Source organism: Bos mutus, chromosome X, assembly GCF_027580195.1.
Source record: "Bos mutus isolate GX-2022 chromosome X, NWIPB_WYAK_1.1, whole genome shotgun sequence".
NCBI lineage: Eukaryota > Metazoa > Chordata > Mammalia > Artiodactyla > Bovidae > Bos > Bos mutus.
In genome coordinates this window covers 112,779,868-112,801,316 of record NC_091646.1, presented here as the reverse complement: position 1 = coordinate 112,801,316, position 21,449 = coordinate 112,779,868, and the positions used below count along the sequence as shown (strand labels likewise).

Here is a 21,449-nt window from a genome sequence, read left to right as displayed (position 1 = left end):
TTTTCACTTCCCCCATGATAGACAAGTACAAGGACAAAGGATAAAGAGTGAAGTCACAGGGCCAAAGGAAGATTTCTGGGGGGCCATAGCCCGACAGCCCCCCTCGTGCTGGTCGGAGGCAGGCACGCACAGAAATGCTCCATCTGGGCACACTCCCTGGGAACTTCACTATGGCCCAAGTACTTCTTTATCAGGCTCCCACTGTGGAGGAACAGGTGGTTCTTATCTTTATTTATAACAACTAACATTCTGAAAACTAGCAAAATACCGGGAAAGACTATGACAGTCTTTCCATGGAAACTTATCAGTTTCAAGGACCAGGGACAAGACAAAAGCAAAAGCACGCAAGCAGAGTGGGCGTGCGAGCTTCCTCATCTGTCATCGAGGACATTCCATCAAGGGTCCTACTAAGCTGAGCGCCCCTGAGGCCACAGCAAAACAGCTGGCCTCCCTGCACACGGCTTCCTCAATGAGCTTGGATCCTTGCCTCCCAGCCCGGGGCACCCATGGGACTCATTAGTAGGTACCTGCAGCTGTGGGAGCAGTGGCCACTTGGGGTCCTCTCTCATGAGATCCTTCCCCGTCCCCGGGGCACCCATGCGGCGGCAGGGCCGCAGCGCCCGCCAGGTCTTCGTCCCCTAGGGCGGCGGCCTGAGCCCGCAGCCTGTCCAGGGTGCCCAGGCCTGCCACCTCGAAGCCATCACCAAGCTGGGCCAGGGGCGAGTCTCGCGAGGCCGGGAGGAAGGGCGTGTCCAGGGGTGAGCTGGGAGGGGACAGCGAGGATAGGGAGGACCGCGAAGAGAGGGAGGCCAGCGACTGCGGGGTGTCCAGGGAGTGCCTCGGCTTGTGCAGGCCCGGGGGCCCCGCGGTGTCCGCCAGGCCCACATCCCGGCCCAGGGAGTCGAAGGGCACGAGGTCAAAGCGCAGGAGCGGGCCGCCCTCGGTGTCAGGCTTGTCGTACTGTGGGAGCCCGTAGATGTCGGTGAAACTGACGGAGCTCAGCGAGCCGCGGCTGGAGGCCAGGGAGCCGCGGCTGGAGGCCAGGGAGCCGCGGCTGCTCCCCGAGGACATGGTCAGGGTGCTGGCAGACAGGCTGAAAAGAGAAGAGCAGCCTGGAGCCCATGGCTGGAGCCCTCTAGACCTCATCTGAGGCCAGCCTCCGGGAAACTCCAGGAGTAAAACCCTGCCTTGTGCTCATCAACCCCACCTGTGAACTGTTTAAGACACCCACTCCCCACCCTTGAGTTCATGACTATTTCCTTTGTTTCTGTGTGTGTCAGTAAAGAACACAGGTTAACATCTAGGACTCTTGCCTGAGTTTAAGTTCCAGCTCAAACTCAGACTAGCTGAAGGTCTTTTTTGGTCAAGGGCTTTTTGACCTTTCTGAGTCACCCACTTTCTTGGGTGGGGAGTGCTGTGATGAGAACAGTTCCCACCTCAAGACACTCTTAGAAGGGGAACTGAGAAAATAATACACAGAAAGCCCTTGACACTATGCTTTCCAATACAGTTGAGTACCTGAACTCCAGAACTATTACTGAGCATCCACATCTTAAAGATATTGTTCCTTAAAGAAATAAAAATGTATGTGTGCATATATGTACATGAATATATACACTTTCTGATGCTGTGAGCTACAAAATCCTTGGGCAAATCTGAGTTCAGATTCGTTATTCGGAAGTCCCACTTGGTGATCTCCTCAGAGTCCTTGGATCATACATGATATGAGCAGCTCCTCAAAAAATATCACATATCCACTTTTCTGTCCTGTGTTTACAACCACTTCATGTTCTTAGTTCTGGGAGAGAAAACCAAGCTAAAGGGCATTGTGAAGCTCATGACCACATCATTACAAGATGATAATCAAGTTACTCACCTTTGTAACTGGGACTGGAGATAGGATGTGAGGCGGGTGGCTTCTTCCAGCTGCATCAGGAGACAGTTTCTTTTTTCCTGAAGCAGAATCCTGTAAGTACGAAAACAGTCCACTGGTGGATTTCAAAAATAGCAAGTATATTTTCCTAACAAGAAATGCAATGATTAATCCCCCCGAACTGACTGAGGTTTGAATGACTAAATTCTAAAAAGCACATCCAGGTCATAAACACCAAGATAACAGAGATGTGTGTTGTTTTCCTCGAAAATGTACCACCAGCCCCCTGAACAGCGCCTGATACACTGGGTGGGTAGGCAGATAGATAGATGGGTGAGTGGATGGATGGACGGACAGATGGATGGATGAGTGGATAGATGGGTGGATAGAGGGATGGATAAATCAATGGGTGGGTAGCTGCATGGACTGATGGATATGGGGGTGGGAGGATGGACAGGCTGATAGATAGACGGATGAGTGAACAGCAGTTTGGATGGACAACAACAGACAAGAAGATGGGCATAAAGATGGGAGGGTGGGTGTGGGCGGATGAACAGATAGATGGAGAATAGACTAGAAGATGGATACAAATGCCCAGCATGCGGTAATCTATTGCAATTCCCTGGAACAAATCAGAGTCCCTCATTTTTAAGCCCTCTTCCAGGCAAAACCATATGAAATTCTAACATCTACAGAATTCAAAGATCAAGCCCAAAATAAAAAAGCCACTGCCCAAGTGTGGGAGGTAGTTTTCTCTCTAATTTTTCCTATGGGGTGGGTAAGGACAATGTCCAGAAAATACAGGGGCGGGGCACCTGGCACCTGCAGTGGGAGCAGGCAGGGTCTAAGTCATGGGTTCCCCGGTCTTCTTCCCTCCTCCATCCCCTTCTCGACCATCTCCAACTTGTGAACAGGGACCAGGAGTCTTGGAGCCCTGAGCAGAGCTGGCACCCCTGGAGGACGGGCAGGTACATGCTCCATCCACCTTCCACCAGGCAGTAGCTGCTGGAGCAATCAGTGACCACATGCAGCCGTGCAATCTGGCTTTGCCAGCCGCTCCTCCGGCGCTACCTGCCCACCTTTCGGTGGCGCCCTGCATGGACGTCGCCCGGGCACGCTGGATCTCCTCTTCCAGGCGCCGCCGCTCCTCCTCCAGTCTCACCACGTCCTCTGCCGGCCGCCTCTGCTGGATGATGAGCTGTAGCTCTTGAAGCAGGGCCTCCTTCTCCTTGACGAGCTGCAGCCGGTCCCTGTCGGCCTCAGCCAGGCCCGGCCACGACTCGCTCTCCAGCTGGGCCAGCTGCTGCTGGATGTTCGAGACTCTGCAGAAGATGGACACGGGAAGATCCACGAACTTGATGAAACACACGCACATTTACACAGTCTCTGCACCATGCAGATTCTAGAAACTCACTCTAACCAATAGCGGAATGACTGCACTGAGTCAACCTAACATGGCACAAATAAGGGATCTGGAAGTGAGGTGGAATGAACCCGATGTGGAAGCCCTTTGCATCATCTGCCCTGGCCTACGAGATTTGGGATGACAGTAAGGATGTTTGTTGCAGGGCTTCCCAGGTGGCTCAGTGGTAAAGAATCACCTGCCATTGCGGGAGACCTGGGTTTGATCCCTGGATTGGGAAGATTCCCTGGAGGAGTGCATGGCAACCCGCTCCAGTATTTTTGCCTGAAGAGTCTCATGGACAGAGGAGCCTGGCGGGCTACAGTCCATGGGGTCACAGAGTTGGACACGACTGAAGCCAACTGAGCACACACGCATATTTGTTCCAAAGAAGACCCTGATTCACCCACATGCCTAGCGTTGCTTCCTATGTGTGCTGTTTTGGAACGAGACAGAGCCAGCTCATTTCTCTCAGCACCCCCTTCCTCATCAGTAGCTAAACACCATGCTAGATGCACAAGAGATGCTTCCGGCCGCCTGCCTTCTCTGTGCGCCTAGCTGCGGAGCCCGCCTTGAGAAAACCCAGAAGAGAATCACACCCCTCATGGGATCCTCAAGAGTGCCGGAGGCCTTGACCATGCAGGACATTCAAAATGCCTGGCAGAGAGCAGGTACTCAGCCAAAGCTAAACGTGTGAAATGGAGAATGAATATGCCAGCAAGTATATGAAAGAATGGCAGTCAAGTCGCAGTGAGCCTGGATGTGGTGCAGGGTAACCCTTAAACTGCAGAAATACAGCTCTCGTCACCCCCACCCGGTGCACCCAAATGGCCCACAGGCCCACTGGGCAGACAGACTAGTGTCCTGAGGTTGTGCTGAAGGCAGGGGAAGTGAAAGAGACGTGGCTCGTGTTTTTAGAGCATCCTTAAAAGCAGGAGCACGATGTTTTAAGCCCTTTACGTTTATATGTGGCTCAAGATGAGGGCGGCTTCTGGGCAGAAAGAAGGATTTGCAGACCTGACCAGAAGCCAGCCCTGTGCCAGACAGAGATTGACACATGGGCCCAAAACTAAATCCAATGACGTCTCTGAGGTCACAGAGAGCTGTGAGGGCAGCTAAGTGGCAGGTGCACTCAGTCCTCTAGCCTCAAGACAGTGGTTCTCAAAGTGGGGTCCCTGAGTCAGCCTCAGTATCACCTGGGAGCTCGTTACAAATGCAAATTTCAGGTCCCACCCCAGATCTGCTGAACACCATGCTCTGCAGATGGAGTGGGGCAACCTGGGTTTTGACAAGCCCTCCTAGGTGCTTCTTGCCAAAGTGTGACACCCGCTGCTTTTCAGGCACCCCAGCCTGGTCTGGAGAATGCAAACTGTCCTTGGAGCTCTTAGGGCTTCCATCAGGCAGGGATAGGATGATCCTCACTAAAATGAGAAAGGCAAGAGTGCTTTTGAGACTGTCCCATTTGGTACTCAGGACACATATCATAAATCGAAGCTGGTGTCTTCGCTGGGTCCAGACTTCAGAATCCATCTCAACACTGTGCTTCCTCGCAGATACTGACAGTCAACTGGCATTGGCCCATGTGTTAAGGTCTGTGGGATATCCTTGTACCAGTCTGAGCTGCTCATGAACTAGACGTGAGCATGAGACTAGTCAATCTGACAAAAGGATTGGCCAAGGAGCCTTCTTCAAGTGAAGAAGCTGAAGCTCCAACACTTTGGCTACCTGATGCGAAAAGCCAACTCATTGGAAAAGACCCTGATGCTGGGAAAGATTGAGGGCAGGAGGAAAAGGGGACCACAGACAGAGGGTGAGATGGTTGGATGGGGTCATTGATTCAATGGATGTGAGTTTGAGCAAGCTCCAGGAGATGGTGAAGGACAGGGAAGCCTGGCATGCTACAGTCCATGGGGTCACAAAGAGTCAGACATGGCTGAGCAACAACAACAACCTTCTTCAAGCACCAAACCAATTAGAAAATCCACAGTCATGAAAAGAAAAGAGTATACAAGTTATAGTTTAAATGCGCACGTTTTACTCAAGCCCAGTTCCCCAAGAAGGTAAAGAAAATAGCTGAATGTCAGTAGCTTTATTAGGCAAATTCTTTTCTAACATAAGACCAATTTCCTGCAAATGTGTTGGAAAATGGTGCCAAACCATGTCACTGAAAAAACTAATGACAGATGCAGCTCAAAAGGGTTAGGAATCCAACTGGGCTTAAGCATCTACCTCTCTCTAATTAGTGTAATTAAAATTTATGGCAGTCATATAACTGAAGTCCAAGGAAGCACTCCAAGCAGACCCATAAATTAGCACCAAATCAGACATTAGACCCAGCGAAATTTTTGGAACATTCTACTGTAGATCAAGCCAAGTCAAAGGTAAGGAATAAATATAAAAGAGATGTACAAAGAGCAAATCCATTGGGTCCTCATAATTTTTCATTTCAATGTACACAGGAAAGCCTATTTGAGCCCAAGTAAAGTTATCAGTATTACCTGGTCATATATAATAATAATTCTCATACTACAAGCACACATATTTTAAAAAGCACTCCTTTTGAGTTTTCTGAAGTTAACATGTGAGGAGATCAAGATTCCATTTGCATTGGCCAGCTCCAGGTTAGCCACCACTGCACGGGGATTCAAGTTGCTGAGGGTGAGTGGAGATCCAATCCTAGATAATCCTGCTTTTTCCAGGAAAATCTCAAGTGACTCAGTCGTGTCCAACTCTTTGCAGCCCCATGGACTGTAGTCCACCAGACTCCTCTGTCCATGGGATTCTCCAGGCAAGAATACTGGAGTGGGTTGCCATTTCCTTCTCCAGGGGATCTTCCCAACACAGGGATAGAATCCATGTCTCCTGCATTGCAGGCAGATTCTTTACCATCTGAGCCACCAGGGAAGCCCCCAGGTAATATCCACTATCAGAACAAAGGAAAAACTGAATTACGAGAAGAAAGAGAGGCAAAGGGCAGATTTCCAAAGGTCTGTCCACTGTGAGTATAAAAGAAATAGTACAGTGACCAGAATTAAACAGTGTACTGTAACTTTCCAGAGCTTGCAAGAAAAAGCTGTATGGACATATGGTGAGGGGTGACTTCAGTAGCAGAAACAATTTGGGTGAAGCTGACTTAATGTAACCCACCTGGAAAGGTTGTTTGGGCTGTACTGAGCACTAGATGAGCACACTGTGCTTAAGAACGAGGTTTATTGCCTTTTTTTTCTTTTTTAATAATTAAATTTCATAGCACTGCAAATCACTGCAGAGCTCCCTATGAATCTAGAGGAATACTGGCATATATTGTGTGTGTTAGTCGCTCAGTTGTGTTTGACTCTTTGCAACCCCATGGACTGTAGCCCACCAGGCTCCTCTGTCTATGGAATTCTCCAAGCAAGAATACTGGAGTGGGTTGCCATTCCCTTCTCCAGGGGATATTCCCGAACCAGGAATCAAACGCAGGTTTCCTGCATTGCAGGCAGATTTTTTATTGTCTGAGCCACAAGGGAAGCTGACTGGAATACACTAAAAAGTGTAATTTCTTTGTCTAGATCCATAATCTGGAGTTAAGACATTTGGGGGTCTGCTCTTAGCCAGGCTGAAAGAAGCATGTATCTGTCTGTGTGTACCGGGAAATAAGAATGCTAGAAGAATTTCTTCTTGTACATTTCTTGTACAAGTGGTGTCTTGAATATTTGCCGCAGAAGAGGCAGGATGGCTTTACCTTTAAAACAATAAGCCTTGTGTACCGTGCTGCTGGCCCAGAAAAGAGCATCTGCAAGGCGGACCCTTCCTGTGTTAGGATTAATGGATCCAAGAGACCTTCTACTTCAGGCTAAATAACAAATGTACAGTTCTGATGTCCCTTCTATATCCACACCCAGTAGCTGATATGCAGTGCGGAATTGGAACCCCACTCTTGCAAGCACCATCATTCCAAATTCCAGAAATAAAGGGAAAACCATTTCCAGAAAGGCTATTTTCTACCATATTTTCTCAGTGAAATGAAATATAAGGAAACAAAGCGAGGTCACAATTAAAATTTGCAAAAAAAGAAACTTTTCCAAGTCCTTTTTTTTTTTTTTGGCTGCACTGTGTGGCTTGTGGGATCTTAATTCCCCAATCAGGGATTGAACACGGGACCATGGCAGTGAGAGCACATAATCCTAACTACTGGACTGCCAGGGAACTGCCCAAGTTCATTTTCAAAGAGAATCAAGATCAGTTTAAAACTGGTGAGGGTTTGTTTTTTCCTTGAGAGTCAGCTGAGTTTACTGATTTTTATTTTTGATAGGTAATCCCTTTTATAGCCTATATATATCCTCTCACAAACGCCTTTTAAAGGCTTTAAGACACACGTCCCTGTGCACAGAATAGTCAAGAAATGAAAGCAAGTCCTCAGTCAAGCATTCCGGGCTCATGTTTATCGTATGATTTCTAAATTTCACCCCCTGAACAGGCCTAATGTAGACAGAAGTCAAATATGAATCATTTTTCCCTTACTATTTTTGCCCAAACACCTTTACTGTTACAACCCAGGCACCATTAAACCATGAATGGAAACCTGCATTTATGTGGCAGAAACTGCTCGGACCCTTACGATTCATGTGGAAATCTTAAATATGACTTGCATTTTTCAAAGAAGAAAATGCGCTTTTAATATTGCACAGTTTTGAGGCATATTCTACATATTCAGAGTAATCCCCAATTCTTTGAATTTATACCTCAACTCTGGGACCTATGATATAATTTTGCACGTTCCTAAAATACTGCCACTTTCTGGAACAGAAATGGAACTCCAGGCCAGCCACAGCCCTGACTCAGGGTGAGGGGACATGATGGACCCAATGCCATGTTCTAGGACATGGTGCCAGGTTAGAGTCTTGTGCCTTCAGATGTCAATTGTAGCTATAGACTTGATGCTTCTTATGTTTTCTCTCTTTAGTTTTCTTTCTGCAAATATCTATTTAAATGGAAATCAAAAGTCCACCACAGTCTCATCTGAGATCTGAGTCATATGGACAGTGAAATCACTTTACCTCAATGAACTAAATATTGGTCAACTAGTGTCCATTCAGCTCGACTCTTTATACTGGAAACTCAGGGAGTCTGAATCTAGACCGTGTGGCATAAGAAGGGCCTATGTTCCCTGGTGGGCTCGTGGTTGGGAATCTGCCTGTGAAGGCAGCGGTCACGAGTTTCATCCCTGGTCCAGGAAGGTCCCACACGCTGTGGAGCAACTAAGGCTGTGTGCTACAACTACTGAGCCCATGTACCTAGAGCCCGTGCTCTGCAACAGGAGAAGCCGCCAGGAGAAGCCATGCATCACAACAAAGAGTAGCCCCGCTTGCCACAACTAGAGAAAAAGTCCATGCAGCAACGAAGACCCAGCTCAGCCAAAAATAAATAATCTTTTAAAAATTTATTAAAAAAAAGATGGGCCTGCAAACACCCCAACACCCCTCCCTGCCCTCACATCTTATCCCCTCTGAACAAACAGAGCTTCAGAATGACTTCTTTAAATGGAAAGCAGATGGTCTCCAGGTTTCTTTCTCTTGGCCTGCTTCCTTTGTCTCTCACGGCCATGCCCTATTCCCAAACCCAGATACACGGTCACTGGAGAACTGAAGGGAAAATCCAAGGGACTGATCGAATTCAGCTGGAATCCTAACGCTCCATCAGCAACGGCACAGGACACGTCCTGGCAGCAAACACTGAGACGCGGAGACACAGGCCGGGCCGAATGTTTTGTTCCTATCAGGACGGCAAATGTTTCTATGGAAACAGCTACAGTTTGTGCACAGTTCTGGAACAAGCACTCTTAGGTTAAAAATAAGGAGCCATCTGCGTCATCAGGATTGCTTCAAGAAGACTTGTTCCTCCAAACTGGCTTTGAAAAATTCTCTCAAGTTTTTAACCAATAGTGTGAAAATATTCCTATTGTAAGGTCTGCCTTGGGAACCAAAGTGATGTTCCTGAAGGAAAAGGAAGAAACAGTTGTTGGGATATATTTCACATGACCTAGAGGGCTTCCCAAGTGGTAAAGAATCCACCTGCCAATGCAGGAAACGCAAGAGACACAGAATCGATCCCTGGGCCGGAAAGATTCCCTTGAAGGAGGAAATGGCAACCCACTCCAATATCCTTGCCTGGAGAATCCCATGGACAGAAGAGCCTGGTGGGCTACAGTCCATGGGGTCGCAAAGAGTCGGACACGACTGAGTGACTGAGCACACATGACCCAGAGTTGAAAACAAAACTAGTCACCATGACAGTGGTGGTCTGGTCTAGAGAATTCTCTAGAAATCATACCATCGTTTGGAATTATGAGTTCTGCTTCTATAAACTTCCTTTAAATCTGAAGAGACACGAAACCCCTCATTGTCCAGAACATTTATTGTCTTTTGATGATTTCCCAGCTCTGAGAAAGAATCTCGAACCTAAATATACAAGGAAATACATCAAGGCATCAGCTTTTCCCCATTTAGAAGTGGCAAAGCCCAGGAGGTTTTACAGAGGGGAAGGAAGCTAATCTTCGTGGGGTACAGCCTGGCAACCAGAAGAATGCCTCAAGGATGTTTTTAAGCAGGTGAAGCTCCAATGAAAGCACCGAACTAACTATCAAATATCAAGATCTACAGCCTAAGTGATCCTTGACCATAAAGTGAGCCTCAGAGAACTCTCTCTGGGGTTGTTCTCCCCTGCTCCCTAAGAAACTTGCAATTATACAACTCTCCGCCCTGATCCCTGTGCCCCGTTGATTGAGAAAGCTCTTCCTCAACATATGGGCAGCTGGAATTCCAACATCCCTCAGGGCCCAGCTCCAAAGCTGTTTTTTCCAACACCCAAGAGGAGGATTCATGATGGGGTGGTCCATGACCACAAGCCCTTCTGAATGACCACGAAAGCCCAGGAACCACAAGCTGAGCTGGGAGCGATAACGTGTCATGTGAACAGTTTCAGAAATGAACAGACCATGACCCGCCTCCATGAGATCCCCAAGGGCATGCATGTCTAAAGGCCTTTTCTTCTTGTAAATCCAGGGGAATTAGCCCAAGGCTCATACCAGGACGAGGGTTTTGGGGGCAGGAGCCAGGAGCAGAGCAGCTGACCTGGCGCTGACCTGGGTCCAAGAATTCCTTCCACCCGCTTGTTCATAGGGGTGAAGGTCAAAGAGCACATGTGATCTAAGGGGACCCCTGTTTACTCTTTCAGTAAATATTCACCAGACACTTAGTTGCTGGAATTATAGTCATGAGCTAACTGGACAAAAATTTCTGCCCTCATGAGGTTTCCATTCTTGCAGGGAAAAACAAACAATAAAAAAAGCAAACACATAAAGTATGGGCTCTGTAGGTGGTGCTAGTGGTAAAGAACCCACCTGCCAATGCAGAAGACACAAGAGATGCAGATTTGATCCCTGGGTTGGGAAGATCCTGGGGAGGAAGGCATGGCAACCCACTCTAGTATTCTTGCCTGGAAAATCCCATGGACAGAGGAGCCTGGCGGGCTACAGCCCGTGGGATCCCAAAGAGTTGGACATGACTGAAGAGACTTAACAGGCACATGCGTAAAGTATAGAGCAGGTTAGCTGGTTACATTTGCTGGGAGAACCAGGGTAATGGGGTGGTGGATGGGAGTGATCCTTTATTCAGAATGATGAGAAAAGTGTCTCTGACAGTGAGTGGAAGGAGAGCAGAGGCCACATGACCCTTTGAGGCCAAGTATCCCATTGCAGGCAGAGGAAACAGCAGGGGCCAAGGGTACTGTGTTACTTGCCTTTCATTTCTGTAACAAATGATCACAAACTTGGGAGGCTTACAACAACACATATCACTACCTTACAGTCCCATCCAAGTACTAACCAGGCCCGACTCTGCTTAACTTCCAAGATTAGATGAGATCGGGCACATTTGGGGTGGTATGGCCGTAGACCTTACAGTTCCAGATGACAGAAGTCAACAATGAGTGACAGGGCTGTGATTCTTCTGGGGGCTCAAGGGAGGAATATATTTTGCAGTGGTTTCTAGGGGCTGCTCACTTTCCTTGGCTCACAGGCCTGCATCACTCTGATCTCTGCATCCATCCTCACATCTCCTTCTCTGCTTCTCCTTCTTCTAAGAACCCTTGGGATTACACTGAGCCTATCGAGGTAATCCCTGGTGACTCAGATGGTAAAGAATCTGCCTGCAATGTGCAGACCTGGGTCCGAACCCTGAGTCGGGAAGATCCCCTGAAGAAGGGCATGGCAACCCACTCCAGTATTCTTGCCTGGAGAATCCCACAGACAGAGAAGCCTGGTGAGCTACAGTCCACAGGGTCGCAAAGAATTGGACACGACTGAGTGACTAAACGGCTACCATCGAGGTGATCCAGCATCATCTCAAGATCTCTAACTTGAGGCCATCTGCAAAGCTCCTTCTGCCAAGGAAGGCAACAGAGTCACGGGTTCTAGGGATTAGGATATGGACATCTCAGCAGCCATTACTGTGCCAAGCTCCAGCACTAAATCAGGAGTGTGCCTGACAGGTGTTAGGCCCAGTATGTGTAAGGAACACCGCGGGGGCCAGCGTGGCTGGAACAGGCCTCGAGTCAGTGGAAGACTTGCCCTTGGGTCTTGCCACACACAGTAGGGATTTCGGAGCAAGATAAGAAGCCCAAGAGTCAGATTTCTTGAAGGCAGCAAGAAACTCTGGGCCATCCGAGTCTTTGCTGGGGGGACTGTCCTGGGTATTGTGCGTTGTTGAGCAATACCCTTGGGGTCCCCACATGGGATGCCAGAAGTGCCCTCTCTCCAGTCACAAGAACCGAAAACATCCCCTGGGGGGCCACCCCCATCCCTTAGGGACTGATGGAATCTAACATGTTGTGAAAGGAGTGCTTGTCTGCAAAAACAATTCAGACCTGGCAATTTAAATAACTGAAAGTATGCTGATCTGCACCATCAGTACACCATTCCCTGCATCCTTCACCAGGGAAGGACGTGACAACTCACAGAATGTCTTTGTCCACGACTCCAAAAAAATGTACGAAGAATGCTGGTATTTAACCAGGATGAGGAGACACAGAAATCAGGGCTCTCCATGGCTACTGATGGCAGGGTAAAGTGTATACGTCATTTTGGAAGACAATTCAGTGGGACCGATCAGAACTTCCAACATAAAGGTCTTTAGACCCATATGTTTCCTTGCTAAGTATCTGTCCAAGGAAACAGGTATTCCTGCAAGGCTGGGGCCTATACATAGATGTGCGCTATTTGTGAAAAGAAAAAAACTGGAATCATCGAGATGTCCATCCAGAGAAGATGGTTGTAATCATTAGAAAAGCTATGCATCATATACTAGATTTAACTACACTGAGCTTCATTTACTTAAATGTCTACATAAAACCTGGAAGGTTTCACACCAAATCATTAATGGTGGGTGGCAGGATTAGAGAGGAGGTTAAGATGGGAGGTCTCTACCGATTGAATCTTTGACAAAAGCAATGTATTCATGTATTATTTATGTAATACAAACAAGCAGGAAAACACACAGGTATATATATGCTAAATCGTGTCCAACTCTGTGACCCCATGGACTGTAGCCCGCCAGGCTCCTCTGTCCATGAGGTTCTATAGGCAAGAATCCTGGAGTGGATTGCCATGCCCTCCTACAGGGGAACTTCCCAACCCAGGCATCAAACCCAGGTCTCCTGCATTGCAGGCAGATTCTTTACTGTCTGAGTCACCAGGGAAGCCCTATATATACACACAAATAAATGCAAGCATACATGTTACATGTGTACATAGACATACAAGCAGATTTGTACATGCTTCTGAACCCTGTGTGTCTATACATATATGCAGCGTGCATGCATGCAGGCGCACACCCCGCAGGTACTATCTGAGGTTATCTCTACCCCCAGGCAGACTCACTGAGGTCCTCACAATGTCTGCTAGCTGTGGGGGAGTTTATATGTCCTTATGGCCTCACATAAACCATGCCATGTCTGTGAACAGGGCAGGTGCCGGTCAGAAGTACAGTCTCCCAGCCCCCACCCACCCCTGGCAGCTTCTCTGCCCATGGCTGCCGGGTGTGCAGGAAGCTGCTGGGGTTGCCCATATGGAAATGAGGCAGATGTGGACCTGCTGAGACAGCACAATCCTCCAGCACTACTGACATGGGGGCCGGAGGGTTCTTTGGTCTCTCCCCACTTGATGCCATTGGTGCCTCTCCTAGAGCTGTGACAACTGTTGACATCTGTAAATGTGGCCAGAAACCCACCGGGGGTAGGGGGGGGTTCCCACCATTGCACCCCTCCCTCACTCCCTGCCCTAGTCGGAACCACTATTCTAGTGGGGAAAGAACAATTGTGAGCCAACCTGGCATGTCCTTGCAACTGATCTTGCATCTCTAAATGTGGCCAAGGCAGCCCAGAAAGGCACTTTGGAGAAGCCCCTGCTGCTGCTGCTGCTGCTGCTGCTAAGTCGCTTCAGTCCTACTCTGTGCGACCCCATAGACAGCAGCCCACCAGGCTCCCCCGTCCCTGGGATTCTCCAGGCAAGAACACTAGAGTGGGTTGCCATTTCCTTCTCCAATGCATGAAAGTGAAAAGTGAAAGTGAAGTCGCTCAGTCATGTCTGACTCTTCGCGACCCCATGGACTGCAGCCTACCAGGCTCCTCCATCCATGGGATTCTCCAGGCAAGAGTACTGGAGTAGGGTGCCATTGCCTTCTCCAGAGAAGCCCCTACTTTCCCACAAAGGTCGATGTGCTGGGGACAGGACCCTCCTCTGCAACTGCGGTGCCTTTCCTAACAAGGTTCTGGTGACCCTGAGATACTCCTCCCCTTTAAAAGACACTGATGAAGTACAGTGTCCTCCCCTGAAGAATGCTCTTAAACCCTGGACTTTCTGCCCAAATGTTATTATCTCGATATTTCAAAGATTACTCACTCTGTACCAACATCATCTCTAGAAAACCAGAATATCCCTTGCTATGGCTGGTAAATGTCACAGCCAAACAGTAACAATTACGTTAAGTACAGCACCCATCAAGTTTCTGTGGTTTAATACAACGCAGCGAATTCCAACACCCACATGGTGCAGCAGAAACATGCAAGGAGCAGAGGACAATTGAGACAATATTCTCAATATTGAGACAACAGCGTCGGACAAACGCCACCAGCGAGCTCCAGAGAGTGGATGCCTGAGGCCAGGGAAGTGGTCCACAGGGAAGTGCAGTGCCCCCTTTGAGCATATCACTGCATCTTGCAGAGCAAGAGCCAGGAGGATCAGGCAGAGGGGCTCCGAGCAGAGGCTGGGTCATCTCCAGCCGGCCCTCCAGCGGGGAGTCAGATGATCTGCTTTGGATGCTATTTTTACATTTGCTAAAAAGGCCATGAAGCGGATTTCCAGACATCCCTGAATGATACAGTATATTGAGCAAGCCCAACTATTTAGCTTCCAGAATGGACGCCCTCGACCTGCTTGGCATTCGCTCCTCTTCCTCCACCCCCAGCACAGCAGTTCATATGTGACTAAAGAAACTTCTTGAAAAAGACAGGCACCATGGCTTCCCGAAGCCCAGATTTTGGAACAGCTTGGATTTAAGACTCTTTTCAGAAGGCACAAGAGAGAGTCACTAAGCCCATGCACCATAACCACTGAGTCCATGTGCCACAACTAGAGAGAAGCCTGTGCGCCGCCACTAAGACCCGACACAGCCCAGTAAAATAAATTTAAACAAAACACTGCCTGCGAGGATAACAGCCCACCTGGTGGTGCTGCCCGTGAATCCTGGCTGAGACCGGGAGGGAGGGACAGAGAGAAGGAGGAGGGAGAGATACATTTTGAAACACACAAACAAGGTCAAGTCTCAATTTGCAGAAGGCAGGTCACCTACAACACAGGTTAACAGACACGATTATGTTTCAGTTCTCTCCGTCAGAATGACATAGATTAAGTACTGCTGTCACTCATTGACCTAATCCTTATTAAACTGTCTTTGAAACCAAGATACATGGCTTTTGTTGTTAATCTATGGAATGAGATGCCACATATATAAAAAAAAAAAAACAGTTATGCTTAAGCTGGTCTGAGGGACTGATGCTCAGTTAGAAGGCAGGGAAGGAGGGAGTTCTGAATTCCCTGAGAGGATAAAGAGAGCCCGAAAAGTCTCTATTTTTATTATATCCTGTCTTTATAACTGTTTGCAATATTGAGAAGTTCCCATTTTAAATGCATGTGAAATTCTGTCACATGTGTTCAGAAGCTACACATAAACTGAAGAGTCTTAATTCTATACTCTATCAAACATTGCTTTCTGGTAAGATGTGGATAAATCACACATTGAAACTCCATAAAACCTCTTTCCACAGGAGAAAGGAAATAAGGAGAAGGCAAGGTTTGAAAAAGGAGCTTCTTACCTCTTTCTGGCTTCCTCATACTGCCAGTTAAGCCTGACTCGATCCACAAGCCTTGTTTTATCATCAAAGATGAACTTTTTGGAACAGAAGGAAGATAAACAAGGGGGGAGACATGTTAAAAACCCATTTTCAAAAGAGAAAATTCACTTAAACTTTTAGCAGCAATGAAGAATATTTTAATTCACCTTCCAATTTCCATTTTTCAAAGGTCTGGAAGGAAACACACCAATAACAGCTGCCACCTCTGGTAATCGGGAGTTGGGAATGTGACTGGTAAGACTTTGGTTGTTTCAACAGTGGCGGATTTTTTTTTAAATAGTGGAAGTACACTTGTCTATTTTGTAATTCCCACAGCAAATTAAGTTTGAAAAGAAACAGAGAATTCCTCAAAGTTCATACAAACGCAAACAAAATTCATCCCAACTTGTGTAGTACATGCATGCTGTGATGAAGCAAGCCGCCGTTCTGGAGAGGTTCATACAGTAAGGAACAGAAGCTCTCAGTCCAACCATCAGTGAGGAACTGAATCTTGAGAACAATCATGTAAGCCTGGAAGTAAACCCTCCCAGTCAAGCTTTCTGATGAGACTGCAACCCTAGCTAATACCTTGATTACAGTTTCCTGAGAGCCCGTGAAGCACAAGATGCAGCACAGTTTCCTGATCCACAATACAAGTGTGAGATAATAAATGTGTGCTGTTTTCAAAAGCTAGGTTTTGGGGCTGTTTTGTTATGCAGCAATAGCTAACTAATACAGTTAAAGCCTTTTGATATATTTTTCAATAACAAGATGTAGTAGAAAGCACAGGGAAGTTTAGGGATCAGTTGCTGATTCAAACCCAGATCTGCCTCTCCCTGGCTATATAACCTTAGGTAACCTGGTACCTGGACCCTCTCAGCTGACGAAAGAGGATGGAAACAACTACTTAAATCGAAGTAACAGTCATGAAGCTGCCAACTCAGGGCCAGCCCCAGTAAACTCATAAATAATGACAATTTACTGCTAAAGTTATTATAGTAGTATAACCAGCCACTCCCCACCCGATGTTTTTTAGAAAATCTTACCTAAATCATTACAGAACCTTCAATCTTACCTGCTTCTCTCAAACGAGGTAAGAGCCTCTAAAAATTCTAATTGTAACCTTATGTTAAGCAGCAATGAGTTATTCATGGAATTCAATATATATTGTACTTCTTTCCTTCTCATGCCAAAATCTTTAGGCAAAAATGCCAGACAGTTTTAACTTACAGATTCTTCTCTGTCTTAAACCTGGTCAAAATGTCCAAGTGTAGTTTTGAGAACAATAAGGGGGAACACTGCAAATAGGCAGTTCGGGACATCCGGGACACAGAGGCATTATTTCCTATATGATATTCCCCTCAAAGAGGCACTATTTGTTGACATTTTAAAATATCAGTTAATTATTTAAAACTCACGGTTTTTTAGTCAATGGTTTTCCCTTCTTTTTGTTTCTTTTTATTTATTTACTTTTAGGAGGGGATTCTGCATTTCACTGATATTTCAACTTTACTTAGTGAGCCCTAAGAAAAAGAATCCATACAAATTGGTTTTCTATTTGTAACAAATGAATGTAAAACTTCACTCAATGACAGTACAACAGTAGTGTCTTTAAGTATTCACTGCCCTGCTTCACATGATGGCTGCCAATTCTGCTTTGGTGGCTAACTCAAGGCTTCACTAATTATCAAAAGGGGCATTATGAAATTCTTCCAAGTCCCAAACAAAATTAATTTCAATTTCCTGACATTCTCTTAGAAGAATAGGAAATAGCATCAAAGTATAACCCAAGGGTGACACAGCCACAAAGCTGATGAAAATCACTGGTCTAAGCCAGAGCTCAGAGAACTACGGCCCAAAGGATGTATGTGGCCCACCACCTCTTTATGTAAATAAGAGTTTTAGTGGAACAAGCCCCACCCACCCATTCACAGATGACTATGGCAGAGACTGCATAGCCGGCAAAGCCTAAAACACTTATTATCTGGACCTTGGCAGAAAAAGTTAGCTGATCCATGCACTAAAGAGTCCTACATCTGTCAAAAAAACAGCTAAACTCAACTCTCAAAAGCATTCTGCCTTTTAAAAAAATCTAATTTATGAAGAAAGAGGTAATAAGCCATTCAATTGCCTCCTAGGCCCCTCTGAACCTTCAAGATGCCTGGATGTAAAAAATCCATATTCTTTCTCCAAACTTAATGTCACAAAAGCCAAAACCCTTTTGAAGGGAAAGTGGAAAATTTAAACAAATGGGTGATGGCCACATCAAAGCAGCCCTTTTGTTGTCTCTCTGGACATAGTTGGTTCTCCGCCCCCATCCCCCGACTGCCTGGTGAGCATACCTCGCCTATGATGTCAGTCTGAGAGCCAGCATCGCAAAACTGGTGAGATAAAGACTCGCCCAGTGCTCCTGCGCCGGGAGGGAACTCCTGCAGAGGGTCGGTAAGAGAACAGCTATTCCTGAAGCCATCAGTCAGCTTGGCCAGGCTCTAGAACAGAAGGGAACAAGCAACTTGAACAGCCATGGCGAGGCATCTCTTCCCTTTCCAAGCAGTCATTTCCTTTCCATTCCAGGTCGGCAGCCTCATTCCTGGAGAGCAGGCCCACCCCAACCCCATTCTCATGAGATTCCAAAGAAATGTTGATCAGCACATGCACCTTTCATGAAACTCATAGTGATTTAAGTCAGATGGCAACTGAGTCCTCCTGGCAGCATGGGAATAATACAGAGAACAAATGAGGGACCGTTTTTACTGTTTTTTTTTTTTTTTTAAACCTTTGTGTTTCCTAAAGAAAAAATAAGCCTTCCCTCCAAAAAAGCCAAAAACACAGGGAGTAGAAAGGCATCTGACAGGGACTGGAGGGCTTGGGGCAATGAAGAGATGCTGGTCAAAGGGTCCAAAGTCCCATGCCTTAAGAGGAATGTGCGTACGTATGTGCTCAGTTGCATCTCTTTGTAATCCCACGGACTGTAGCCCACCAGGCTCCTCTGTTCATGGATTTCCCAGGCGAGAACACTGGAGTGGGTTGCCATGCCCTCCTCCAGGGAATCTTCCTGACCCAGGGATCGAACTCACGTCTCCTGCACTGGCAGGTGGATTCTTTACCGTCTGAGCCACCAGGAAAGCAGGAGGAATAAGTCCCGGATCTTAGGTCCACAGCACAGTGAGTATAGCTAGCAATACTGGAGTGAAGGTCTGAAAGTTGCTAAGAGTAGATCTTAGAAGTCCTCAGCACAAAAAATCAAGGTACCCATGTGAGGTGACAGAGGTGTGAACTCATTTTATGGTGGTAATCATTTCACAATAGATGTGTCTATCAAATCAGCACGTACACCTTAAATTTATAAAATTTTATTTGTCAACTATACCTCAGTAGAGCAAAGGGGAGGGGAGATAGCATTCCCATCTGAAATGTTCCTTCAATAAATAATTCCATCAGAAAGGAATGCTACCTGGAGATCTTTAAAACCACACAGAAGGTGAAAACAACTCCTAGACCATGCTCACATATTCTTATAAGCAAATTTTTTCAGTCATAATTCTACAGGGTCAAAGTCATTTTATATGGATGTCAGTAGGCCAAAGATTAGAGTAAGTATAAATTCTGGTACCTGGAACCCCTTCGGGTGAAAGTTCAAGAGAAACCAGATTTTTTAAGAGTTTTAAAAGACTGCAGACACGAGACGCCCAGGTGCAGCAGACCCCAGGCAGGTGCCTCTGGATCTAGACAAAGGTGTCTTGGGATGGGCCAAGACTGTTCTCTTTGTATAAGAAAGACGAAACAACTTATTTGATTTTACTAGATGAAGACACTGCTTGTGTGTCTCCCTGGAGTGTCTCAGAGAAGATGCTGGGGTCTGAGGTGTCTTCCAGAAATTCCATCTCTGGCCTCCATGGTGGGGAACCCACTCGAGGCAACCGAGTGTCATTTACTTCTCATGACCCGGAAATACAGGGCATCTGAAAATACAGATTTCTGTATCCCACCCCCAGAGAGTCTAATCTAGGAGATCTGGGGTGTGGCCTGGTAATCTGCAATTGAACAAGCACCCTGGGGACACTCCAGCCTCACATCCTCGACATTAGGAAGCACCGCCATGCAAGGTGGTCATGTGCACACCTGTCGCACTTGGCCAAAGAAGGTGAGCTTTGCTCCCATGTCCTTGCATGTTTTACATGCTGCAGAACTGAGACAAATGCCTACTAGTGCCAGGTGCCAACTCAGTGAACTGAGCTGGAAAGAAAAGCCATGACGGAGAGCATCAAATGCATTCCGGCATGGAGCAAGAGCCCAGCATGCGTCCCTTGGCAAAAACTCAGTTTTTTCTAAAAATAAGAGAAGCTACAGGAGTTCAAGTGGCAAAACAAAAAAACAAAAAAAACCAGTATAAAGTCTATCCTCATGGTGGAATACTATGCAGCCGTACAGAGCTACAGGCCCAGCTTTCTTCGAGGGCAACTGATCACGTGTCCACACCATCACATGTCTGTATAAACACTAGCAGGACACACAAGAAGGTCATAACAGTAGTTACAGGAGGTGAGAAAATGGGGTGACAGCAAGACTCTTATGATACACTTTTAAAATTACTTTGGTTATTAAATGATATAAATGTGTCACCCCTTACTGTAGCCTGAATTGTGTCCTGTAAAAAGATGCTTCAGTCCTAACCCCCAGAACCTAGGAATACGTGCTTATTTGGAAGGAAAAGTCTGCAGATGAAATCGAACTAAGATGAGAACAGGTTCTAATCCAATGATTGGCGTCCTTATAAGAAGAAAAAATTTATATGCAGAGATGTGATCACAAAGGCAGAGACTAGAGCGATGCATCTATAAGCTGAGGAACACCAAGGACTGCCAGCAGCCCCCAGAGGCTGGAGGAGGCAAGGAAGGACCTCCCCCAGAGCCTTCAGACAGACCGTGGCCCTGCCGCACCTTGACAGCAGACTTTCGTCCTCCAGACTCGGAGAGAGTAAACTCCTGTTGTTCTAAGCCACCTGGTATGTGGTTCTTTGTCATGGCAACCCTAGGAAACTAACATGCACATTTAAAAAAATATATATATATACGTACACACACATATATAGAAGATATCAAATATACATATATTGTACAAACATGTATGTGTTTAAAATTTGCATGATTATATAATAACGATATAATATAAATACGTATATATTTTTTTAGTGTTTAAATAAAGGAAAGTTAGATAACCCTGGCATTATGAACATGTTTAAAAAAAGGGAAATAAATAAATAAAGGAACGACACACAGGAGGGCAGAGAGACAGATGTGGGCTCTGAAGAGCTCCCCGGCCTCTTACTTGCATCAGGTCCCGCCTTTCCTTCTCGCCCGTGTAAATGGCTTTCTTGATGGTCCTGAGCTCGCTCATTATAGCCTGTGCCTCATCCAGTTTGTAGTTGGTGTGAGCATTAGACATCTTGCGATCAATCCTGGTTCAAAAAGAAATAAAAGAGTCATTCTATGCGAGAGTGTAACATCCCATTAAACAGTAGTAATCCAGAACTTAAAAGCTTCATAGAAGGGCGGGGAACAGCTAAAAAGCAATGTTTTGGCAAAGGAAAAAAAAAGATCCCATAAGCCCTTCCTTGTTCGTGGTGAATACAAGGAGATAAGACTGGTGATGGATGTCTCCCTCTGCTCCAAGAGCATCTTCCGTAGGCAGGGACATCCCAGGCAAGATTCCTAATCATTTCCAGAGATTTTAGACTTCCCTCTCTGA

General features: G+C 46.6%; 1 protein-coding gene across 4 annotated transcripts in view; it reads right to left on the bottom strand.

The window, feature by feature from the left end:
• WWC3 (WWC family member 3) overlaps positions 1-21,449 on the bottom strand; it is a 110,311-nt gene that overhangs the window by 24,198 nt on the left and 64,664 nt on the right. For 2 of the 4 annotated variants that reach the window (XM_070366453.1, XM_070366455.1), the window contains 7 exons: positions 21,030-21,159; positions 20,642-20,740; positions 18,044-18,190; positions 15,684-15,757; positions 2,953-3,195; positions 1,877-1,966; positions 528-1,093 (listed from right to left, as the gene is read on the bottom strand). In XM_070366453.1, coding sequence (XP_070222554.1) covers positions 528-1,093; positions 1,877-1,966; positions 2,953-3,195; positions 15,684-15,757; positions 18,044-18,190; positions 20,642-20,740; positions 21,030-21,159 — 1,349 coding nt within the window. The remainder of the gene's footprint in view (positions 1-527; positions 1,094-1,876; positions 1,967-2,952; positions 3,196-15,683; positions 15,758-18,043; positions 18,191-20,641; positions 20,741-21,029; positions 21,160-21,449) is intronic. The other 2 variants (XM_070366456.1, XM_070366457.1) reach the window with 1 other exon arrangement.